This window comes from Schistocerca piceifrons, chromosome 3, assembly GCF_021461385.2.
Source record: "Schistocerca piceifrons isolate TAMUIC-IGC-003096 chromosome 3, iqSchPice1.1, whole genome shotgun sequence".
NCBI lineage: Eukaryota > Metazoa > Arthropoda > Insecta > Orthoptera > Acrididae > Schistocerca > Schistocerca piceifrons.
In genome coordinates, this window is record NC_060140.1 from 659415468 (window position 1) to 659441273 (window position 25806).

A 25806-nucleotide genomic window follows, 5' to 3' on the forward strand; every position below is an offset into this window, starting at 1 on the left:
ATCAAATATCGCAGATGTTGTCAGTTTTGGTTGTGGCAGACCCTTCAATCAAGAGCATTTGTGGTCTTGACACATACTCTGTCTTTAGATTTTTGTTACAACATGAAGTGCATTCCATCGGCTTGTCATTACCCTGTGCTGCCATTGATACACTTCATGTGTGTTTTGCAACTTTTTTCTAAACTTTCAGGACGGAAAACCTTTATAAAATTAACCTAGTAGAGGTATATTTTCAGTTGTCTCTTGACAAAGACTTGCATGGATTCCATATTATCGGAATTATCTCAACAATATCCTGATTTGTCACACACCAGAAGAAAATTTGTACAATCTGTTTTTGGTTTTTGTAGCCCTTGCATAGAGAGGCCTTTCGTGTAACTTTTAAAAATGTGCCTGTTTTCAATGGACAGTTCCTTACTTATGTAATACCCACAGTGTGAAGGGCCTTAGTCCACCAAAGAATACATACAATGCAGAACATGGCCATGTCTAAATCCATAAGGACCCTTATGTATTTTTAGAAAAAGTGAATTACTACATATGATTTATTCCCCAGGCAGCCTCCATAGTCCATGTACTAAACTGTCTCCATCTCCTTTCAGTGGTCATAAAAATGCCATTTGGTTTTTCAGAAGTTAGAATTGGCCCTCTAATTAGCACCTGTGACTTACCATTCCCACTTGCTGTTGGTGTTGGCAACAGATGCAACCCCACACATCATTGCAGTTGTTCTCTTGTAAGTTAGAGCATGGTACAGAGAGGTTAATCAAATTTATGTCATCAACTTACTCCAGCTCAACAACATTATTTACAGATTGAAAAGGAAGCATTGGCAATTACCTTTGCTGTCCATAAATTTCACATTTTTTTGTATGGCCACAAATTCCATCTTATCATCAACCATAAACTGTTCATTCCTTATTGAACCTAAAGCAAAACTGCCAGTGTGTAAGGCACATCATCTTCATTGATGGTCTGTCAATCTGACTAATTTCCAATAGTCTATTTACTGTCATACTTCCGATCATCTTTGTTACACACATGCACTTTCTTGTCTCCCAGTAACTACAGGCTCTGAATTTGACTGCCAATAGTGACTTTGCTGTCAGTTTGTCAGTCAACTGGAGCAGTCGCATTACATGTTCCCTGTAAATTCCCAGAATGTTGCTACAGCAACTAAGCACAACTTGTTTCTTAAGCAGATCAGATTGACATACCAAATTTTCAGTTGCAGAATCACCTGACACTCACCATTTTTTTTTTCATTGGTATCACCAGCTTCAAGTTTTCCGAGCTGTGTTGCTCCTTTCAATAGATAAAGAATGGTGGCGGGTGATGGTGCTGTCGTTCCTGTAATATAGGGTCCTCCAACTCCTCCATGAATCCCACGGGAGAATTGACAGGATGAAGCAGTTGGTACTGGCCTTGTATGTTTAACACTGTTGCATTGTTATTTGGCAGGCACACCCAGCAGCCCCAGCCCAGTCTTTCTCTCTGCAGCCAAGGCTGACACAGCCATGGGACTGAGTGTGCACAGACTTTGCGGGCCTTGTCTTGATGTCCATGTGGTTAATCACCACTGATTTCTCCTCTCACTTCCCATTTGTTGTGCATCCTAGTAGACAACAAGGTAGCACCTATGTCTAATACAATAAAAAAATTAAAAATTATTTTTTTAAATTTTACTTCTCACACTTAAATATTGTATGTGGTGGGAGATCATGGTTACTTTTATTTAGCTATAACATTTAAATCCTACATGAAGCTGGAATGCAATCATGCTCTGTCTTTGGTTCATAAATTGTTATCAAGAAAATTTTCTTTCATATGAAATGCTAGTGAGATAAAACATTGCAATATTTCATAATTCAAGATAATAAATGTTTTTCATAAAATGGTTCTCCTCCAAGCAAAGGTCTGTGAGATTTTGGCTTGTGGGATTTGAATAAAATAATTGAAAATACTTGACCATTTTGCCTATCATTTAATTTCTTTAACATAATGCAGAAAATGGGAGACTGCTTTGTCAGATGTACAGTATGGTTAAATTTCAGTGAAGCTGACTCAAAACTCTCCCACAAAGACCTTTTCTTTAACATATGCCACTTGCCTCACAATATTTTTGAAATTAAGTTGTGACTGGGATTGCATAAACAATACGCACAACTTGGAATAACATTTTGCTTTCAAATTATGTTTTCAATGTACGCTTACATTAATTCACAATGAACATCAATCAGAATGAAATAAGTAAAGGAATACGAATGAGAATGCAAATGCCAATGGACGAGTCTATGTTGTTTCATCATCACACCATGTTTCCACAGAATACAACACAGCTTCTCAAGAGTTTAAACTTCCTTGCACAGTGTTTACTCATTGCACTAGTGCAATGCAGAGTATGAAATAAGTGCACTTTCATCTTTGTTACAGTGTCGAGGTCATAATGTTGTTCCTGTTTTCCAAAGTTGAGCATCTCATTTAATTCTCCTCCCACTAATGACATCATGGAATAGGTCTATTTAGTCACTGTCATTACAATCACTGGCAGTTTTATTTTGTTTCTGAGGAATTATTTTGGGTTCATCTGATGACTACTTTGATAATTTCAGCATTTTCTTGGGATTGAATTGATGGTGCTTCTTGGTCACAGTCTCAGAATATTGTTCTGGCCAGTATTTGGCCACATTTGAATATATGCATGGCTCAGAGCATGATGTTACATCTCAGTGTTCTGTGATCAATCCCACAGAAAATCACTGGATGATGCAGCTTTATCCATGCTAGGGAAGGTTTGAACCTTGCACTGATGCCCAGGCATTTGCAAACAGCTATTAGTTGAAACTTTGGCAATAATCAGAGAATTTATTTCCATTCATTTATACTCCAGTCATTGTGAAAAGCCAACTATCATCACTGCATCACAATATTTTTGGACTGAGGAGTAAAATTAATGAACTACTTTTATTTGCATTGTTGAATCTGTCATCAAACCCAGTTGACATAATTTGCCTCTCTGAACACCATGTAGCCCTTATAGATATGATAAGTGTTAAAAGATTTTGGTTAGTTTAGCACTTCTGTAAAGTAGAAATGGAGAAATATTTAGATGCCATATTCATAGGAATTAGTCATAAATTTAAGAACATAGATATTAATAAATTTTACTTGGAACAGCATATGGAAGCGCATGAGATGGAGCTAAAATTTCCTGACACATCCAAACAATGCTGAGGAGGTTAGAAGAGGAGTGTATTATGGGTTGATGGGGGCACATCCATCCAAGCTCAGATGATAGCAGAACATAGCTGCAAGTGACCCAAAACTAATATTTAAATATTAATTTGACAAAGATGCATATTATGTTATTTCAAAAAAGCAAAAAAAGCAAAATAGTCCAAACTACATCTCTCTGACCAGGAATAAGGCATCAATAGGAAAGAAGTCATTATTAAGCTGTCAGTCCTCTCCAAGTGGGAACTAATTACATGTAGTGCCCCAGAAGGTTCCACCTTAGGATCTTACTTTTTTTGTATATATTAATAAACTTTTATCAATAACAGCAGCAGGTGCAAATTTTATTTTGTTTGCATATGATACAAACATTGGAATAAACAGAAAATCAAGTACTGTGAAAGTGATTAATGATAATTCCATGGACATTAATAAATGGTTCTTGGTCAATTCTCTGTCTTTAAGTTTTGAAAATACACAGTATATGCAGTTCAGAACTTATAAGAGGTATCCTCCCATTATGTGTCTAAAATATGGCAATAAGCAGGTAGAAGATGTTGACAGTGTTACATTCTTGGGATTTACAACTTATTAATAAATTCTGTATGGAGGAGCATAGCACAGAACTATTGAAGTTTTTAAATAAGTCTTTATTTGCAGTGCAGATGTAGCTGGACATAGATGATATATAAAACTAGCTGTTCAGATGTGTGGTCTGGATTGGGAAGTGGCATGGGCTTTGTAATTAATATATGGTATTCAAGTTAAGGGAAAAAAATTGTGTCAGTTTATTTGTTCATGGGGATTACACAGTGAGGATTGATAGTGGCGTAAGAGAAGATAACTCCAATAGCTCCAGATCTATCTCAAAGAAGAAGGAGAATGCAAAGTTTAAAAAACCAATCTGTTTAGCATCTGCTCTACCTGAAAGGCAATGAATGGGAAGGCTGCTTCTCTGTAAAATTCAAATCATACAAATTATGCACCTCTGGGGCCTGGGGCACCTTACACATAGAATACTTTGCTTCCTGTCAATCCCTAATATCATTTGGGATCATTTTTTTAGGGTAAGTCATCAAGCAGAGCTAAAGTTTTCTTCTGGTGCATTGTTCTTAAAATAAATAAAGTGTTCCTTCAGGTGAAATATGCTGTAAGGATATTATGTAAAGTAGATAACAGTAAATCATGCAAATTTTGAAATTCTTACATTTGTTTCCCAGTATATTTATCCTTGGTGGGTTCTGCAGAAGTCTGGGGCTCAGAATGGAGTTAAGTAATTTGATAGGAGGATATTTAACAAGCTCCCATGTAACATAAAGCAAGAAATTAGGAATCCCTGCCAATTCGGTGCAAAATTACAAACATACTTTGCTGGCCATTCTTTCTACAATACATCCGAATATTTAGATTCAAATATAGAAAATTTCTGTTAGCTTCATGGCAAGTAGCAGTGTAGATGTGAAGTTGCATGACAAGTAGTAATTTACTGTAAATAGGATTCAGTGTTTACAGATGCAAGTCATTATTTTCTTCAAAAATTACCATAGTAATCAAATAATATCATATTGCTAGCAGCATATAAACATCAGCTATCTAGTGTATCTGAGGAGGTATCAGCATCTTTCAAAGTAGCAAATTCTAATTTACTTGATTAAATTTAGCTGTCATAATGATGAACAGTATTAAACAATGAAAAGTCTGCACCCTCCTACGCGAGTCTGTTTATGGGTCTACTAGAGAATACCTTCCTAGCCTCCCAAAATGCCAAACCTCTAGTCTGGCTCAGGTTCATTGATGATATCTTCAAGGTCTGGACTGATGGCTAAAACACCTTATCCTCATTCCTTCACAACCTCAACTCCTTCCTTCCCATTCACTTCACCTGGTCCTCCTCAACCCAGCACGCCACCTTCCTTCACACTGATATCCTCCTCTCTGATGGTGCTATCCACACCCCTGTCCACATTAAACCCGCCAACCATCCACAGTGTCCACATTCCAACAGCTGTCATCCCTTTCACACCAAAAAATTCCCCCATACAGTCTGGTCACCTGGGAAAACATATCTGCAGTGATAAGAACTCCCTTGCCAGTATGTTGAAGGTCTCACTAAGGCCTTCACAGACAGGCAGTATTGCCTCGACCTAGTCTGCAAATAGATCTATCTCCCATACCATTTCCCCCCCAATCCTTCCCATCATCCCCAAGAAACAGCTACAAAGGAATGCCCCCGTCATCACCTGGTACTGTCCTGGACTGGAACTGCTAAATCATGTCATTCATCAGGGCTTTGATTACGTTTTATCGTACCCTTCAATGAGGCACGCCATACGCAAGATCTTTCACACCCTCCTAAAGCGATATTCCACCCACTCAACTTCCACAACATCCTTGTCCATTCCTGTGCCATTCCCAATCCCAACCCTTTTCCACAGGGATCATACCCCCGTGGAAGACCCAGGAGCAAGACCTACCCAATCCACCTACCAAACACTTCCTGTTCCAATCCTGTCATGAGCTTATTCTTCCTGACCATAGACCAGGCCACATGTGAAAGCAGCCATGTCACATACCAGTTCTGTTGCAATCATTGCACAGTTTTTTGCATTGGTATAAACATCAACTAGCTTCCACCAGGATGAACATCCACCACCAAACTATGGCCAAAGGGCAAAGTAGACTGCCCTGTAGCCCAGCATGCTGCTGAAAATAACATGCTTGATTTCAATGACTGCCTCAAAACTCACACCATCTGGATCCTCCCCTCCACTACCAGCTTTTCTGAACTGTGCAGATGGGAGTTATCTTTAAACACATTCTCAACTGCTGAAATTACCCCAGGCTCAACCTACGGTAATCGACCGTACCCACACTCTCCAGCCAAAAGTTTCCATACCCTTTGTCCTGTCACCTCCTCGCTATTCACATCTCATCACTCACACTGTGAGCCACCCTCTGTCAATGTACCACTCAACTTTCCCCTTCCCTGCTCCTCTCCTTTTTTACTCCTCTTTCCTCCCTCCCCATCCCCATTTCCCTGCCTCACAGCCTCTCAGCTCTGTGTCTAGTGGCAGTCTTGTTATGCCTCCATCTAGCCCCTGCACACTCTGCCAGATAGTGCTCTTCTCTCCCTCCACCCATGCCCTGCTATCCCTGGCCCATCCCCTTCACAGTGCTGCTTTCATTCATGTGACACCTGCATTCCAGTCTGAGTTGTCAGAAATGGTGGTCACATGTGCATGAAATATGCTTTCTTGTGTGAATGAATATGTAGATGTGTGTTTCCTTTCCTGAAGAAGGCTTTAGCCAAAAACTAAAGGTGCAACATTCTTTTCATTGTGCCTGTCTGCAACTCAGTGTGTCATGTTTGTGCTAGCAGCAGTCTATCCTTATCCTTATTTTATATAAAAACAAAGATGAGGTGACTTACCGAACGAAAGCGCTGGCAGGTCGATTGACACACAAACAAACACAAACACACACACAAAATTCAAGCTTTCGCAACAAACTGTTGCCTCATCAGGAAAGAGGGAAGGAGAGGGGAAGACGAAAGGAAGTGGGTTTTAAGGGAGAGGGTAAGGAGTCAATCCAATCCCGGGAGCGGAAAGACTTACCTTAGGGGGAAAAAAGGACAGGTATACACTCGCACACACGCACATATCCATCCACACATACAGACACAAGCAGACATATTTTTCCCCCTAAGGTAAGTCTTTCCGCTCCCGGGATTGGAATGACTCCTTACCCTCTCCCTTAAAACCCACTTCCTTTCGTCTTCCCCTCTCCTTCCCTCTTTCCTGATGAGGCAACAGTTTGTTGCGAAAGCTTGAATTTTGTGTGTATGTTTGTGTTTGTTTGTGTGTCTATCGACCTGCCAGCGCTTTCGTTCGGTAAGTCACCTCATCTTTGTTTTTATATATAATTTTTCCCACGTGGAATGTTTCCTTCTATTATAATGATATCATTAATTCTTATCCTTATTTTGATGTACAGTATTGAGTAGTATAGTGTCTATCATTTCCTTGTCTTTTGGTAATGTTTATCATGTTTCATTTCACGTCCTTGAAAGTCCTCGTTCTTAGTGTCATCTATAAAACATGATGAGTGAATGTGCAAAATAAAGAATGAAATTATTAAGTTCCATCCTTATACATAAATGAATACAGTGTAGAAGATTTTTGTTTTTTGTTGATTTTATAGTAGACAGCATGGATATTGTTAAATAGAATTATTTAAGTTCAGCTTTGCTTTCTTTCCTGATATTAAAATCCACTACAAAGCTAGACACTTATTTTGCAATTATCATCGACAATTGTTTTATATTCAACAGCATTTAATAAACAGTATCTGGCTGATCTGAAGACAATTGTCAAATTATAACAGTAAGGCATTGTAAGTACTTTCATACATTCTTAAATACAATACATTCTTATGGCAATGTGAATCTAGTTTCCCATTATAACAGTTAAGAGAAAACAGAAATCAAAGTGGGCAGATATTGTGCTGACATCTGTAATCAGTGTATTATTTGTAAAATACAGAGATCAAGTTGCATCGTGAACTGAAGACTGCTTTAGAAACAAAACTGTTGGGTCATTTACTGTGAGATAAAAAAGGACAAAAGCACATTCTGCATAGAAAAGAAGAAACACAAAGAATAAAACAGGAGTAAATTGTCCATGCAGTACAGTAAAGTGATTCCTTGTAGTAGCAACACATACGTCCATGGTGGATCACTCTTGGTAGCTCCTGAAGTAGGTGAAGAAAAGATTTGCAAAGCAGATTTGTAGCTTCTGTAGTACTGTATCCATAAATTTTATCTCATGAGATGCATGGTGAGTGTCCAGAGATTGTGGCTTCCAAAAAATTTTGCTATGAACCAAAAGAGGAACATTATAAAACAGTGTTATTTTTGTTCCTAATTAAACAGCTGAGCTATCTGTCAAAACAATGCAAATACTGATTACTGCTATGTGTTTTAGAACGTTTTTGTCAGTGTCATCAATCTTTGTACTTTTAAAAAAACATGTACATAATCAAGTTGCATGGATGTTTAATCATCATCAATGAAGTAAAAACTATTTTCAGATCCAACAGTGGAATGTTTGATTTTGCCTAATGGTTTTTTTCCTACAATCATATTTTCAAATAAGACATAGTAAGATCTTTACAAAGAACATAGCTCTTTTATGACAATATTATGAAAAGGATATAGTGGAGATGTTGAGTCACAGATAGGCACAACAAAAAGGCTGTCAAACAAGTAAGCTTTTGGCCAGAAGGGGCGTCCTCTGAAACAGACAACATACATACCCACACTCATGCAAAAGCAACTCATACACACATGACCACTGTTTCTGGCTGCCAAGACCAGACTGTGAGCAGATGTGAATGATGGGAGAAGCAATCTGAGTGGTGGGGGCAAGGAGGAGGCTGGGGCAGGGAGGGGAAGGGATAGCAGAGTGTGGATGGGGGACAGTAAAGTGCTGTACATGGGGTAAGGTGGAGAGAGAGTAGGGCAGCTAGATGCAGGCAGGAGGTTAGGTGTAGTATGGGGGGTTGGGGGGGGGGCAGTGGAAAAGGAGAGAAGTAAAAGACCATTGGTGCATTTGTGGAAGAGAGGAATAGGAACATGGAAGAGGAGAAGTGGGTGAAGAACAATGACTAATGAAGGCTGAGGCCAGGAAGGTTATGTGAACATAAGATATGCCGCAGGAAGAGTTCCCACCTGCGCAATTCTCAAAAGATGGTGTTAGTAGGAGGGATCCAGATGACACAGATTGTGAAGCAGTCATTAAAATGCAGAATGTTGTATTGGGCAGCATACTCAGCAACTGGGTGGTCCAGCTGTTTCTTTGCCACAGCTATTCAATTGCACCAGACCCGGCTAGTACTGAGACATAAGGGTAATGCTGCTCTGTGGCCAGACAGTGGAACATTGGGAGGTGGCAGGTGATAGGAGAGATAAACCACTGGAGATCTGTTTGTGTACAAGGATGGGAGGGTAATTATGGTGTGCGAAACCTCGAGTGAGACCCTTGGTATATTTCAAGAGGGACTGCTCATCACTACAAATGTGAAGGCCACAGGTGGCTAGGCTGTATGAAAGGAACTTCTTGGTGTAGAATGGGTGGCAGCTGGTATTACTGGTGGTTGGTAGGTTTGGTATGGATGGAGGCACTGATATAACCATCTTTGAGGTGGAGATCAACGTCAAGGAAGGCGGCTTGTTTGGCTTAGGAGGACCAGGTGAAGCAAATGGGGGAGAAAGTGTTGAGGTTCTGGAGCAATGGGGATAGGGTGTCCTCACCTTACATCCAGATCACAAAGATATCATCAATGAATCTGAACCATGTGAGCAGTTTGGGATTCTGGGTGGTTAGAAAGGTTTCCTCGAGATGGTCCACAAATAGGTTAGCATAGGATGGTGCCATGCAGGAGCCAATAGCCATACCCTAGATTTGTTTGTAGGTGATGCCTTCAAAGGAGAATTAACTGTGAGTTAGGATATAGTTGGTCATGGTTACCAGTTGTAGTTTTGGAATCCATCAGGTGTTAAGTAAGGTAGTGTTCAGTAGCAGTAAGGTCATGGTCATGGGCATTAGGGATGTTAGCATAAAGGAAGGTGGCATCAATAGTGATGAGCAGTGCACTGTGTGGTAAAGGAACAGGAACTGTAGAGAATTGGTGGACGAAATGTTTGCTATTTTTTATATAGAAGGGTAGGTTGCAGGGTAGGCTGAAGGTGTTAGTCTAGGAGAACAGAGATTCTCTCAATGGAGGACAATAACTGGCCACAGTGAGGTGTCCTGGGTGGACAGGTTTATAGACTTTAGGAAGCATTTACGATGTTGGAGTATGGAGAGTGGTAGGGGTGAGGAAAGAGATAGACACTGGGAGAGGTTCTGGAATGGGCCTAAGAGTTTGAGGAGGAACTGGGTACCTGTTGAATATTTGGAATGGAGTCACTGTATCAGGGTTTGTAGGTGAGGTACCTGACAGCTGGCAGAATCCTTCTGCCAGGTATCCCTTGAGTTTCAAAACAGTAGTTGTACAGCCTTTGTCAGCGGGTAGGACTATAAGGTCAGGATCAGTTTTTAGGTGGTGGATTATTTTATGATATAAAACTGCTAATTGCTGTCTTCTTGGTAAAACATGTTCATCACTCTGTTCTGCACAGTGCTCCAAAATTTTGAAAACTTTATTTTTTAGTATCTGTAGAATTATTCGCGTAATTATTCAACAAATATATTATTTGTGGAATACCGTTTAGTTTGAATAACATAAGATGCCTGGCACTGATCATGATAAATAAAAGTAAATATTAAACATACACATATCATGCACAGTACCTTTTTCTCACTTTACTTGATATTACAACATAATCTTTTGTGCCTCTTGTGACAGTTTGTTACTTGAATGTTTTGCTATATAGATAAAATCCCGGTATCGTGTCTTTCAGATGAAAACTCAAGTATTTCAGTTTTTTTTTATTTTTTTATATCATATGCAATCAGCTTACCAGTATTAATTCTTCATTAATACAAATTATGTTTCTGTATAACAGTTACTTGCATGAAGAAAGTAGTGGGTTCGTATTATATCTGGTTTCTGAAAAACATATCTCTAATCTATTTTGAATCTTCAGTGTTTTTGTAAATTGCTTAATGATAACCATACTACGTTACAGTTACATCCAACTCATGGAGGTAAGAGATGTCCAAGTAAACGCACGAGAACAAAACCATGTCGAAAAGGACGTTGTGGTTAGTAACTTCATTTTCTCTTGACAACTTCTTTACCATTACATTCTTTAAACTATCTGTCTGAGATTATGTCATAAAGTTAAAAAAATTCTTTATTGCTTATCATATAAAAACCTATTACTATACTGTGAAATTCGTAATTGTTATAAGTGTATGAATTAATCATTTGCAGCTCAGTGGATAAGTACCATTCCATAGACCCAGGTTCAATCTGTTGTCAGTCAAAAGATATTTTAATCACACTTACCATGGCAACTGCCAGTGATAATGGGTTGTGTATGTGCAAAATTCCAAGCTGCATCATGGTCCAGATCCTACAGTACACAGAATGTTCCCTACCAGTTGGCTTGGCGAGACAGATCGTATGTCGGAGAAAGACACCAACATGTTACCTCCAATAGCATAATCCATATTACTATAATAAATGTAAAAGATGCTCTGTCTTCCATGTTTTCTTGACTAAACTGTTGAACTGATTTTGGTGAAATTTGGTGTGGAGATAGCTTTAAGCATAAGAAAGAAAATAGGCTATTTTAGAAAGTAGAAAATATATACTGATTTTAAGAATGTAAAGCAAATTAGGGAAAAAAATTACTCTTTGAAAAGCTGTTCACTCATTGAGTTTTAAACTTTATGATGTTTGTGAAAAGGCTTTTATTGGTTGATATGTTCCATTCAATAGTGTTCAATGGAATGAATACAGTGCTTATGCAATTCTCAATGTGTCTGATCCATATTTCCATACTAATATTATTACATACAAAAGTAACTACGTCTATTATGTTTTCACAACTAAACTGCTGAATTGATTTTAATGAAATATGGTATGGAAATAGCTTGAATGCTGAGGAAGAACATAGAGTACTTTACAAAGTTAAAAAGAAAACAAAGAGATGCCAACCCCTAAGAGGATGAGGGAGGGTATGAAACATCTTTTTTTGCATCAGTGAATATAAATCACATTCAAAAATTGTCAGATTTGCTGCATAAAGAAGACATTGTATAATGTATAGCTACTTCAATAGCACAGTGAATAGATGAGTACTGCCACACTGCACATTGTGGAAGTTGGAAGGGGGTGGGGGCACATCAGGAACTGTGCTATGAGAGGGCAGCTAATGTTATTGCACATACAACAGCTTACTTATTCACAATCACTTATCATAAAAAAACTACTGATATGCAAGTGCAGCCACAGGTGGCTTACATAAAGTATTGTGGTATTCAAAACAAACTTTAGGTTGTTTTATTCAGTCAGTTTAGCAATGTAATTTATGAAAGAGTAAGACCATTTGAACTTCACAGTCAAAAGAATGCAACTATTAAAATGAAATAAGTTTGTCGTACCTTTTGATTATGGTCTCTGAGAATGCTGCCTGCAAGTCACTTGTGGAGAAGGTATAACTGAAAAAATTTGTGACCTGAAGTCTTGTGAATGCACATAGAAATAATCAGAAGAAATAATACATTTGATGTCAGGCATCATTTACAAATCACATCTATTGAATTTGAGAGGGAAATGGCAGGACATACAAGCTGTGACTTTTGCAAAAGAGATTTTGTTGTAGAACTGACTGATAGCAGTAGGTATGTGAAGTGTATTGTGGTAAACAAGTTTATGGACAGTTTAAATCTCATCTACCTAGTGCAATTTCACAAAACTACACAAAACTTAAATGTGAACAACTGTTTGTGGACTGGAATGCTCCTCTTCTCAAATATTTGTCTTTGCCATAACTGACAAGCCATATTATTTGATGTAATATTAATATGTATACCGCTGAAGCATGAGACTGAGTAAATAATTACAAGCATAAGACAATAAATGAGCCATAAACATCAGTTTACCACATACCACATTTAAACTGCTTGCACATATTTTACCAGCGGATAGTAGCACATGGATGCTTGTTGTGAGGGTTGTGAGACATTGCATAGTAACCAGTGCAGGATGTAGGGTGTACTTCAGAAGTGTATTCAAGTAGGACAGCATGAAGTCTTCCGATTTCTGTGAGTCAAAGGAATATCTACAGTAGAAGTGCATTTTGAAATGCATCTCACTTATTGTGAAAACTGTTTATTATAGAAACCTATGTTCATTTGAATCCAGGAGTTTAACAAGGAAAGACAGAGCATCAGAGATCATGAGTGTTTTGGCTGCCCTGTGGTTGTGGCAACTGGAACCACAGTGTAGTGTGTGGAACAGATCATTTGCTATGACCTGCAATCATGATCGATGATGTAGTACATGCTGTGGGTGTTCACAGAAGACATCCAGGTCACATAACAAAAACTGGAGAGATCACTCACCACCAATAGCCACATTGCACCTTTGAATGGTTTTGCTCCCAAGTGTGCTCTGGTTTCAGTCATGAAGAAAAATGTTGTCGTGGGGCTACCTGATTCTGGGTGTATATGTGACAGGAGCAGACCATTCTAGTTATCTCTTTGTTGATCATTGCATAGTATATGTAGTGATGTGCCAACCCTTTTATACAAATCCTCTCCTAGTGCCACTGGTGAAGGAGCTGCAGGATTTGTGTATAGTGTGTGAGTAGTTCCAGCATGAGGACACTGTTCTGACATTTAGAAGGCATCAAAGGGAGAAGAAGGTGTGATAGGCCTGGTCTGCTGATTTTGGGTAACTGCTCTAACAACCCTTGCTGAATTGATGTCAACAACCTGCAAAGTTATATGTCCCATTCCTCAGATTGGTCTGCTGCTGTAAAATTCACCTAGAGCTAGTTGCATCTTGTCATTCAGTTGAAAGCATTGTGCGTCTTTATGTCAAGTCCTTTAGATGTGACAGAACACCGGCATTGCAAAGAGGTGGGCCTGTAATGAATGTTATAATGGTTACTGGAAAGGAACAATGCCCACTACTGTAACTGTTGTGCCATTTTCTCTGGGAGTTTTGTCAAAGGTTGAAAATGGAAATAATTGGCTTGTTGTCTGTGATTAGAAGGAATTTAGTGACATAAAAGTTAAGGCAGAACTTTTGTACAATGTAACTAATAGCCAGTGGCTCCTTTTCTATTTGGCAATGGTTGCCTCTGCCACTTACAGTGGTTTAGATGGGAATACAGTTGGCCGCTCAGTCCCATCTTCACTAATCTGTTGCAATGCATCTGTGGTTAACATGAGCAGTTTGCAAGGTGCGGAGGTTGATGGGCAGGGACCAGATCTTAAGCAACTGTTTAATTGCACAAAAGCCTTCTGATAAGCAGTAGACAACTAAAAATGCCCACCTCTTTTGAGTAGCGTCCTAAGTGGATGAGTTACATGGGCTGTGTCAGGTATAAATTTTCCAATATATGTTAGTGTTCCTAGAAATGATTATAGTTCTTTCAGGTTTGTGAGAGGTGGCAAATAATATATTCCCTCTACATCCTCAATCATTTGTTTTAATCCAGATTTACTTTATGTGTGGCCTAGGTTCTTAACACTAGGATTAAAGATACTACATTTATCCCAACTGTAATGTAATCTATTAGATTGCAGTCTATCAAAAAGTGCTTGTAAATTTTTAAGGCATTGCTTTCACATAGCACCTGTTACAGTGATACCCCCCATGTCATTTACATGTTGAGAGAGTCTCTGGATAAGTTGTTAGAAGTATCTTTGAAATATTGCTAGTGCAGTTAGGATTTCAAAAGGTAATCTGTTGTGCCTGTACATTCCATAATGCATATTTATTAGTAGGATCTGCTGAGCTTCCATGATAACTGGCAGCTCTAAATATGCAACTGCTGAATCTGTTTCAGAGAAGTTTGCCTGTAGAGATCAATACTACTTTGGGTATTAAAGGTAATGTTTAAGCCAACACACATAGATATTGATACATTAGGTTTCTTAATTGTGACTGTTGGGGATGCCCATTATCTGTATCGTGTGGGATAATCTCCATTCCTTGTAACCCATCCAGTTTCAGTTTGACTACTTTCTGCCTTATGAATGGCATTCAAAGAATTTCTCAAAGCAAAAGCATTAATTACAGTTTTAAAGAAATATGAATTGCAAATTTTTGCACACCCCAGTTTAGATTCACATTATTTTTTACTATCTCCAATATAGTGTTTCCAGGTCACAGAATGATATAGTATGTAAGATTAGGTTTATATTCTCATTGACTGGAAACTGAATGGTGGAAACATTAAATTCAGCAATGTTAGGAGATGTAGGTGAAGCTATTGCTAAGAATATTAGTGCTGTACATACATTTCTGTAAGTAGATTGCACCATAGTTTAGTCTCTGGTATTGTCTGTTTGCTGAATGGCACCACCTGCCATTGTGCTGATTGTAGTGGTTGAGAGCCTGGTTGCTCTTGCTTGTCATTGTTGATAACAGACTCTGCCACATTTTGATTTGCTAGTAATGGCATCCAGCATGATTAATAACTGGTTAGAAGTTCCAGTGGCTGCTGTGGGAACCAGTCTGATTAAGTAGATTGGTGCATTCTAATCTGGCACTTCCACCCATAATTGCCCACATGCAAGGTGGCCAGATGTCCTCTCTTGCTGTCATGGCATACTGCATTGGATAAGAGCAGTATTGGTGGCTGTGCTTGTCATAATGTGCACATGACTTGCATGACATAACACTGCATTGCTTACTACAAAAGGTGTCTATTGACAAACCTGTGGAGGAAGACACTAAGTCCTTGTAAATGCACTATGTAAATGAGTAAGACTGACCACAATCCTTACAACAGTGGTTGAATCAAAGGTGAATCATCACTACATGAATTTGATGCCCATAATGTTCAGACAGCATACTGTAGACATTAGAGAAGACAAAGTATTAGGATATATGAGGGTTTTGGCTTTTGCATTAATTCATAGAACTCACTATGACACGACAACAATATTTATTGCTATTTGACAAAAGGGGTTCAGTATCTCTTCACTGGAAATATAGCAAAAACCAACAGAAATAAACATCCACCTCTCCTTCAACTCATCAAAACTTGAGAAAAATAAAGCAAGTAGGGAAGGTAGTTGACCTGAATCTGCTATATTTTGTGTTAGATGTTGTTGCAGCTCCTTATACCACAATAACTGATGTACCAGCAGTCATTATTGAAGTTGTTGCTATTGCAGCATCAATTCCTTATGATGCTGTTGTTTCTGCTATCGCTGTAGTTTTTCAGTGCCAGTTGCTACTGCTGCTGTTGTTGCTACAACTCTTATTGTTACTGCTGCTGTTGTATCTTTTACTGCCATAATTTCAAGAATTCTTGATCTACACTCATAAGTCTGAGTGGTCATTGCCAATTTAGTAAATCTCAAGATAAACCATTGAAAAGCTTTTTATGAATGTGACTGATGAGAGCAATTTCACTGCAAACAATCACAAGTCCGGTTCATCCACAGTTGTCAAAAGCAAACAAAAATCCCCAAAATTAGAAATCCAAAAAGAGGCACTTTATGTAAAAATCAAACAATGTGATGTCCAGGATGGAATGTAATAATAGTATGAAAAGCAGAGTTGCTATTCACTATTTAGTGGAGATGCAGAGTCACAGATAGGCACAACAGAGAGACTCTCACAATTAAAGCTTTCAGCCATTAAGGCCTTTGTCAACAATAGATGACACACACACACACACACACACACACACACACACACACACACACTGGGTGGGATCAAGCAGGAGACTGGGATGGGGAGGAGGAAGGATAGCATGGTGGGGTGGCAGACAGTGAAGTGCTGCAGGTTAGTGGCAGGGGAGACGTGGGGGGAGGGGAGTGAGTAGTGGAAAAGGAGAGAAGTAAACAGATTGGGTGTGATGGTGGAGTAACAGCAGTGTAGTGCTGGAATGGGAACAGGGAAGGGGCTGGAGGGGTGAGGACAGTGACTAACGAAGGTTGAAGCCAGGAAAGTTACAGGAACGTAGGATGTATTGCAGGAAAACTTCCCACCTGCACAATACAGAAAAGTAGGTATTGGTGGGAAGGATTCACATGAGACAGGCTGTGAAGCAGTCATTGAAATGAAGGATATCATCTTTGGCAGAGTGTTCAGCAACAGAGTGGTCAACTTGTTTCTTGGACACAGTTTGTTGGTGGCCATTCATGTGGACAGACAGCTTGTTGGTTGTCATGGATACATACGAGGGCTATCCACAAAGTACATTATGTTTTTGTTTGTGTTCGTTAGGGGCGGGGCTAGCGCGGCCATATTGGTGTCATGGCATTCTGCCGCTCAGTCGGTATCCTGCCTTGCTAGTGAGAGGTTCGGCCAGGGCTTAGGTTACCCCTCATCGTTCCCTGAAATGAGAAATGTCCTGCCCACTATCATTCCCACCCCTCCCGCAATGGTATTCCACCATCCACTGAACATACACAATATACTTGTCCATCCTTACAGAACCCTTGCTCTCAATCCCTTCCCTCATGGCTCATACCCCTGTAATAGATCTAGATGCAAGACCCATCCCATACATCCTCCCACCACCACCTACTCCAGTCCGGTCACCAACATCACCTATCCCATCAAAGGCAGGGCTACCTGTGAAACCAGTCATGTGATCTACAAGCTAAGCTGCAACCACTGTGCTGCATTCTATGTATCCGTGACAACCAACAAGCTGTCTTTCCACAGGAATGACCACCAACAAACTGTGGCCAAGAAACAAGTTGACCACCCTGTTGCTGAACATGCTGTCGAACAAGATATCCTTCATTTCAATGACTGCTTCACAGCCTGTGCCATACGGATCCTTCCCACTAACACCAGCTTTTCTGAATTGTGCAGGTGGGAACTTTGACTGCAATACATCCTACATTCCCGTAACCTTCCCAGACTCAACCTCCATTAGTCACTGTCCTCACCCCCTCCAGCTCCTTCCCTGATCCCATTCCCACACTATACAGCCGTCATTCCACCATCACACCCAGTCTGTTTACTTCTCTTGTTTTCTGCTACACCTCCCCCCTCCTCCTCGCCACCTCTCCCCTGCCCTCCATCTAACCTGCAGCACTTCACTATCCACCATCCCCACCATATTATCCCTCCCCGTCCCCACCCCAGCCTCCTCCTTACACCCACCCAGTCGCCACGCCAATCATGCATTGGTGCTGCTGCTCGCAGTGCAGTTTCAGTTGCCTGAGACTGCAGTCATGTGTGCGAGTTACATTTGCACTTTACGTAAACTGTTTATGATGCTTAATATATTGTTTGATAGAATGCAACAAACTGGTCTTAGCCTGCCATGCTGCCAGTTTTTTGGCCATTTGTCAGCAGAGGTTCTGACCATTTCAGCTGCCTCCAGTGACAGCTACTACCAGAATGCACTGCATGACAGAGATATGCTCTATGTGACCCTTATTAATAGCTTTATCTGGTGGGTGTTCAAACATCTTGTATTTTCACAGGGATATAATATATGGTTCTTTCAAATGAGTCTCACTTCAGTTTGCTGTATCCTAATGGCTGCACATATGTTATACGCTGTGGTGTTGACTGAAATCTGGTAGCCTGAATTGTTGAATGCCACTGTGATAGCTGGGGCATCATTGGATGCAATATGTGGTCTTGACCCCACCTTTGTCATTTTTAGCAGTTTCCACTCTCAAGCTGGATGTGGAACAAAGGTAACTCCTTCTCTTCTATCCTTCAACTTTCTGTCTAGTAAGCTATTGTCCAACCTTCTCTCATTTTCACAGTGCCTCTCTACTCTCTTCAGCCAACTATCCCTTAGTCCTCTCCTCAGCCTTCTGCACTCTATGTTCATTTCAAACATAACTTTTGGTATCCTTTGCATTCCCATTCTGTTTACAAGTCTATACTAGCTCGTCATTTAATGTCTCCCTCATTATCATGCCTCTTAGTTTGTCTCATCTTGTTAACTCCTAAGCTGCTCTTGAGGGACTTTATTTCACTCACTTGTATTTTCTTTTGTACAGTGCCTTCATTACCCATGTCCCCACTGCTTACATCACTAATGGGCTGTGATAAATTTTGTGCATCTCCTTCTTGCTTTTTAGGAGCAATTCATTTCTTCAGACGAGACTTTTGATAACTTTTAGAGATTTTTGTACTTCCCACACTTGTTCATTAATTTTTTAATCATATTTTTCCATTTTCCTCTTTTGCATCATCCTGCAGTTATGTGACCCAGTCTTTGGACAGAAAATTATTAGTCTTTAACAAAGGTAAGGAGAAGCAGCATGGAAGCATCACAGAGCATTATGTTAACAGTCATAGATTGGTTGCCACCAATGTGTTGACATGTGGGACACAATAACAGACATGTCAGTGGATTGCGCAGAATGCATAGCAGAGTTCATCAATAAGTGGTGCCTTACAGTGGGAGTGTGTTGCAAGTGGGGAGGTGTCTCCACAACAAGGCAAAGCTCTTTTTATAGCAATGTGATTAGGCAGTGGATTTTAGTGAAACAAATAGGCACTGGAGGCATATAAATAAGTCTATCACTGTGGAAGTCAGCAGTATCACCACAACACCAGAGCAACATCAAACATTGAGACAACTGGGCTCTGCCAGCTGGGTTCAAGATGGGCTGGACCTGCTGTCTGCACTAAGTCCTTCATGAAGCTTGGTGTAACACCTCTGCTGACCTGCCACTTGTGCCTGCCACCTCCGAAGCTGAGTTCCTAGTGGCCAACTTTTTGTTCAAGGGCAACGTTTGTAACTAACACACAGCAGCCTCCACATGCCGCTACCTCAGCTGCTTAAGGAGCCAAGGGGCTGTTTCCCGAGTGGGTCACTATCACAGCACAATACAACGTGCCATTGATGTCAATAGTTATGGCCTAAGGAGGCCATTGGCCCCAGCAGTATGAGGCACCAGCTCAGTAGCACCATGTGGAAGCTGCTTCCTGTTCATCACCCCAGTCACAGGCGATGATGAGACTCGCTACAATATGTATCAAAATCTATAACAGTTCTTTGTAACTGTTAACTGTGTTTGCTCAAGACCCTCTCATCTGTCACCACTCACTCTTTGAGCCTGTTGCCACACTATTTAGTGACAGCAGAAGGAGCAACAATACCTACAGTACCTTTATTGAGGGTTGAGTGCAGTGTTTCTGTTCTGTTTCTGTTTGACTGCGAGTGTCATGGCAAGTCAGTGAGTTTTGCCAGGGGTTGAGTTCTGCTTGTAAGTTCAGTGTGTGACAGGTGAATACAGACAGTATTTTTGAGGAGGCATAAATATAAATGTTAGTTTTCACCTTGTTAGTATGGGCAATATCGGTGTCATGAGCAAGCGGTGTGGCTCATTGTCTAGTAGTGTACAGGGTATCCCACCTACACCCCATATTATTCCACACACAATCAATAACATGAGAAATCACAATAATAATGGTGTTAGTTGCATTGCAATATGTCAATTACATCCCAAGAAATTAGAATGTGAAGTTGACACATGAAATGCACTACTATTGCACTTCCTGTGATGCAAGCATGACTTGCACATTGCTCATAATCACGATGTGATTGACATATCATGATGCAACAAACACTGACTTACATATTGCTATGTACATTGTTAGTATGTGGCATGGGAAACATATGGGTGTCCAGTCACCCACAATGTAAACAAGGACACAGTTTACTTGTACATGCTTTATTGAACTTTTCGACAATACTACAATGGACATAATAGTAAGAAAATACCAATAACCACTGGCCAAAGTAAACAAAATTAATGACTGTCTAAGGGTTGCACAGAGAGATACACGCTATTTCTATATAGTTGTACACCAATTACACAGTGGTACACACCACATGCAAGACTTGTCACTGAACAGCTTTAATGACTGTGACATAATTGAACTATTGCAGATGATGCAATGCATACATAAATGTACAGTAGTACCAACAAAACAAACATACATCTTCTCCATAATACACAAAATGTATGCTGGTACAATGTATGTTCTAAGAGATCACCATTTGCTTGGCAACACGGCTGTGCGTGCTCGATCACGGATCCACTCATGGCTGTCAGTGTTTGTGGTGTTACTGCAGTGCATGCAGCGGTAATACGGGCTTTAGTGTTGGGCCATTGTTGTTGGGACATGCTGATGTCCCCAGAGAAAGAGTCCATGGAGGTGAGGTCCAGTGACTGTGCTGGAAATCCCTGAATGGGACTGCCCCTCCAATCCATCAATGTGGAAATTGTTGGTTTAGTGCTTGTAGTGTCATTGGGGCATTGTGCACAGGGCATGCATCATTTTGATACCACATTATTTGAGGAAAATGAAGGGGTAGGTCTTCCATCAGTCCAGGTAAGGTACCTCTCAGGAACCACTTGTACTGTCCACCATTAAGAGTGCCATCAATGAAATATGGGCCAATGATGTCATGTCCTACAATACCACACCATACAATGTCACTCCACTGATGTTAATGTTCAATCCAACGAATCAAGGGTGGATTTTCTACTGACTAATAGTGGATATTGTGAAAGTCGACATTTCCATGGTTTGTAAACATGGCCTCATTGATAAACAGTATCCTACAAATAAAGTTATGGCCTTACCTGAGAACCCATTGACAGTATTCTAGGTGACTGTGAACATCATTGCCATGGAGGTCTTGATGTAGTGCCATGTGATATGGGTGGTATCTATGCCTGTGCAGAATACGCATCACACTTGTTCACAGATTCCCATCTGTCTCTCCATTTCACATATACTTGCATGAGGATTTATTGCAGCAGCCACCACAACAGCTACCTCTGCTGCTTCATGTGTTATACCTCTCCTCTGGATCTGCATTTGTGGAGACAACTACCCTGTTGTGAGAAACCTTCTAACAAAATTCACGTAGGTAGGCCAGGTTGGATTACTTCTATTAGGGTACTGCTAGGCATACACCTGTGCCATGCATGTGCCATATTGGTGATTTTCTCAATACAGTAATATCGTGCCAACCATTTCCTTGTTTGTGAGTACCATGTTAAATGCCTAGAACAAATGGACAGGTAAATTAATATCACGATTACAACAGTGATACCCAATACAATGTGCAGTACACCTGTATTTGCTTCTACACAGAACATCCTGCTTCATAGTGAGCCATTCCCACACACAGTGCTAATTATGGCCTGTTCCTGTACACAACTGCAGAGGCAAAGGGTTGACCTGGGCAGTGTAAGGGGCAGTGTACACCAGCCGGTGCTGTTCCATAGTATGTATGAAGATAAATACAACATGCCCAAGGGACACCATTATGTACATATCAATGTTTGTGGCAGGAATCCCTATTATTACTTTCAACCGTCATGATAACACTGAAAGTAAAAATACATACATCAATCACATCGTAATTATGAGCAATGTGCGGGTCATGCTTTTTCAGAAGTGCAGTAGTAGTGTGTTTCATTCATTTCATGTGCCTATTTTGTGTTCCATTTTCTCATGTTGTAATTGACTTATTTGCAATGCAACCAATGCCATTAATGTTGTGATTTCTCATTTTATTGCCTGCACATGGAATAATATGAGATGTCCATTTAAAAAGAAAAAAGAAAAGAAAAGAAAAGAAAAGAAAAGAAAAACGTAAGTCCGTGTTGAAATTAATATTTGCACATCGTTTAGAATATCTCATACTATTTACTTTCGTGTGCCCTTGCCAAACATTCATACCCATGAAAGCTGTTTGTCAATATCTATTGTGGTTCCAGAGATATTGATACTGAAAACTTTAGGTGAGACACCCTGTATAAGCTGTTAACCATGAGTAGTGATTCAGGATTTGAAGCTAAGTTAAGTTGTTTCGGTGTATGATAATAATGAGTATGAGCAGCCACTCAGGCGAGTGTAATTAAGTTATGAGGAGGAATGTTAGTGTTATGGTTAAGTTTTCTTGTGACTTTATTTTGTCTTATGTGGAGCAGGGAGAATGGCTCATTATTTAAGTGTGTAGGGTAGTGAGATGTGTTAGGACAGTGGTATGTTTTAGGGGTTCTTTTTTTCTCTCTCATCTGTGATAGTGTAGCTGATAGGAGGTAAATCATGTTGTCATCAGTACTACAAGTAGCAGGGTTGTTGATATCAAAAGGAGCTTTGAGGGAGGAGGTGTTGATAATTTTAAGGGATATAGTAGATAGGTTGCAAGCAGAAAAGGTGGAGTATGATAATAGATTAGACCGCTTGATGCTGAAGTGCAGGACCTTATCACAAAACTCCAAAGTATAGGGAGAACATGTCGAGAGCATGAGCAATGGATGATGGAGAGTGGGTCTCTGGATGTGAGGAATAGATTGATTTTAGAGAGGACAGAAAGAAACAAAAAAGAGAGAGCAAAGAAGAAGGAGAAAAAGGAAGATGAAAGAAAGAGGAGCAAGCTTGTGGATAATTTACCTATTTCTGCATACTGTCCAACTACTGTTGATGTAGTTAAACCTGTTGAACCTGAGAGGACTAGGACAGAATGTCCTAGTTGGTTAGAAAATTGTTGTGGTGGAGTGATTAAATTAATACTGGATAGTGTCGAAATACGATCTCCTGGGAATTTGAGCAGGGAGCAGAATAATGACGTTGCAAAAGTTAAGGAAACTAGAGTAGAAGTACCAGCTCTAATATCCAGGGGAATTGGGGATTTTGGGCTAACAGTAATGCCAGCTGGAATGAGTATGGACTGTACAAAAGTAATTAAGGGTGAGGATAGCAGCAGGGTGATTCAAATATCTGCCCTATTTGTTGTAAATGGTTATTGTGTTGAGACCGGGGAGGCCTGGGCCAGATGCACAGGGAAGTGCATGTGCCAATGATTTTTGCATCATCTAGGGTGGAACTTCAGATGATTTTGTTGTTATAGATACCACAGGGAATGCACAAGACATTTGTGACAGTTGTGTTGCATATGTTATGGCTGAAACGAAACACACACATGTATTTCATAAGAAGCAGGGTGAATGGAGGAAAAGAAAGAATGAGGCAAGTTTGTAGAGTGTATGATCAAGTAGACAGGGCTGAACTGTTGAAGAGTGCATGATGGAGGTTAAGAACTTAGCACAAGTACAAATACTGGATCACAGCCCTGCAGTACAAGCAGCTGGCATGCAAAACAAGCTGTTTAAAGCACAGCTGAAGTCTGATGCATGCAATAAGTATGAAGTGGGGGAGGGGTGCAATGCAAGCCTGCAAGTAAAATTTCTGACTGAACATTGTGTGGTAGTTAGCCTTCAACAACAGAGAGCTGTTGCCAGTGTAAAGTTGTCATTAAGTCACATGACAAACCAGTTAAACCAGGAGATTTCACTATCTTCCATAGTGGCGGGAGGATGAATACCTTTGGAACAGATTTTGTGGTCACTAGAAACTGAAACTTGAGGTGATGTGCTTCCAACCAATCAATGAATGGATGTCCATATTAAGATTAAGGGGAAAATTTTTCCAACATCACAATGATAAATGTACATGCACCCACAGAGTAAATCGGTATTGTAATTGTAAACTGTCAAACCTGCGTTGGTAAAGTACTGGAACTTCAAACACTGATAGAAAGCACCAAAGATGAAATTGTTATAGGTACAGAAAGCTGGCTGAAGCCAGAGATAAATTCTGATGAAATTTTTACAAAGGCACAGACGGTGTTTAGAAAGGATAGATTGCATGCAACTGGTGGTGGTGTGTTTGTCGCTGTTAGTAGTAGTTTATCCTGTAGTGAAATAGAAGTGAATAATTCCTGTGAATTATTATGGGTGGAGGTTATACTCAACAACTGAACTAGGTTAATAATTAGCTCCTTTTACTGACCTCTCGACTCAGCAGCATTAGTGGCAGAACAACTGAGAGAAAATCTGGAATACATTTCACATAAATTTCCTCAGCATGTTATAGTCTTAGGTGGAGATTTCAATTTACCGGATATAGACTGGGACACTCAGATGTTTAGGATGGGTGGTAGGGACAGAGCATTGAGTGACATTATACTGAGTGCACTATCCGAAAATTACCTCAAGCAATTAAACAGAGAACCAACTCGTGGAGATAACATCTTGGCTCTATTGATAACAAACAGACCCGATCTTTTCGACTCTTTAAGTGCAGAACAGGGAATCAGTGATCATAAGGCTCCTAAATATTGAAGTAAATAGGAATATAAAAAAAGGGAGAAAGGTTTATCTGTTTAGCAAGAGTAATAAGAGGCAGATTTCAGACTACCTAACAGATCAAAACAAAAATTTCTGTTCCAACACTGACAATGTTGAGTGTTTATGGAAAAAGTTCAAGGCAATCGTAAATTGCATTTTAGACAGGTACGTGCCGAGGAAAACTGTGAGGGATGGGAAAAACCCACCGTGGTTCAACAACAAAGTTAGGAAACTACTGCGAAAGCAAAGAGAGCTTCACTGCAAATTTAAACACAGCCAAAACCTCTCAGACAAACAGAAGCTAAACAATGTCAAGGTTAGTGTAAGGAGGGCTTTGCGTGAAGTGTTCAGTGAATTTGAAAGTAAAATTCTATGTACCGACTTGAGAGAAAATCCTAGGAAGTTCTGGTCTTACGTTAAATCAGTAAGTGGATCAAAACAGCATATCCAGACACTCTGAGATGATTATGGCATTGAAACTGAGTATGACATGTGCAAAGCTGAAATACTAAACACCTTTTTCCAAAGCTGTTTCACAGAGGCAGACCGCACTGCAGTTCCTTCTCTAAATACTTGCACGAATGAAAAAATGGCTGACATTGAAATAAGTGTCCAAGGAATAGAAAAGCAACTGAAATCACTCAACAGACTAAAGTCCACTGAACCTGACAGGATACCAGTTCGATTCTACACAGAGTACGCGAAAGAACTTGCCCCCCCTTCTAACAGCCGTGTA

At 40.0% G+C, this 25806-nt stretch overlaps 1 protein-coding gene across 1 annotated transcript in view; it reads left to right on the top strand.

The window, feature by feature from the left end:
- Nucleotides 1-25806, top strand: part of LOC124788945 (spondin-1-like) — a 643244-nt gene that overhangs the window by 588224 nt on the left and 29214 nt on the right. The window contains exon 15 of the mRNA XM_047256231.1: nucleotides 10925-11000. Within this exon, the coding sequence (XP_047112187.1) occupies nucleotides 10925-11000 (76 nt within the window). The remainder of the gene's footprint in view (nucleotides 1-10924; nucleotides 11001-25806) is intronic.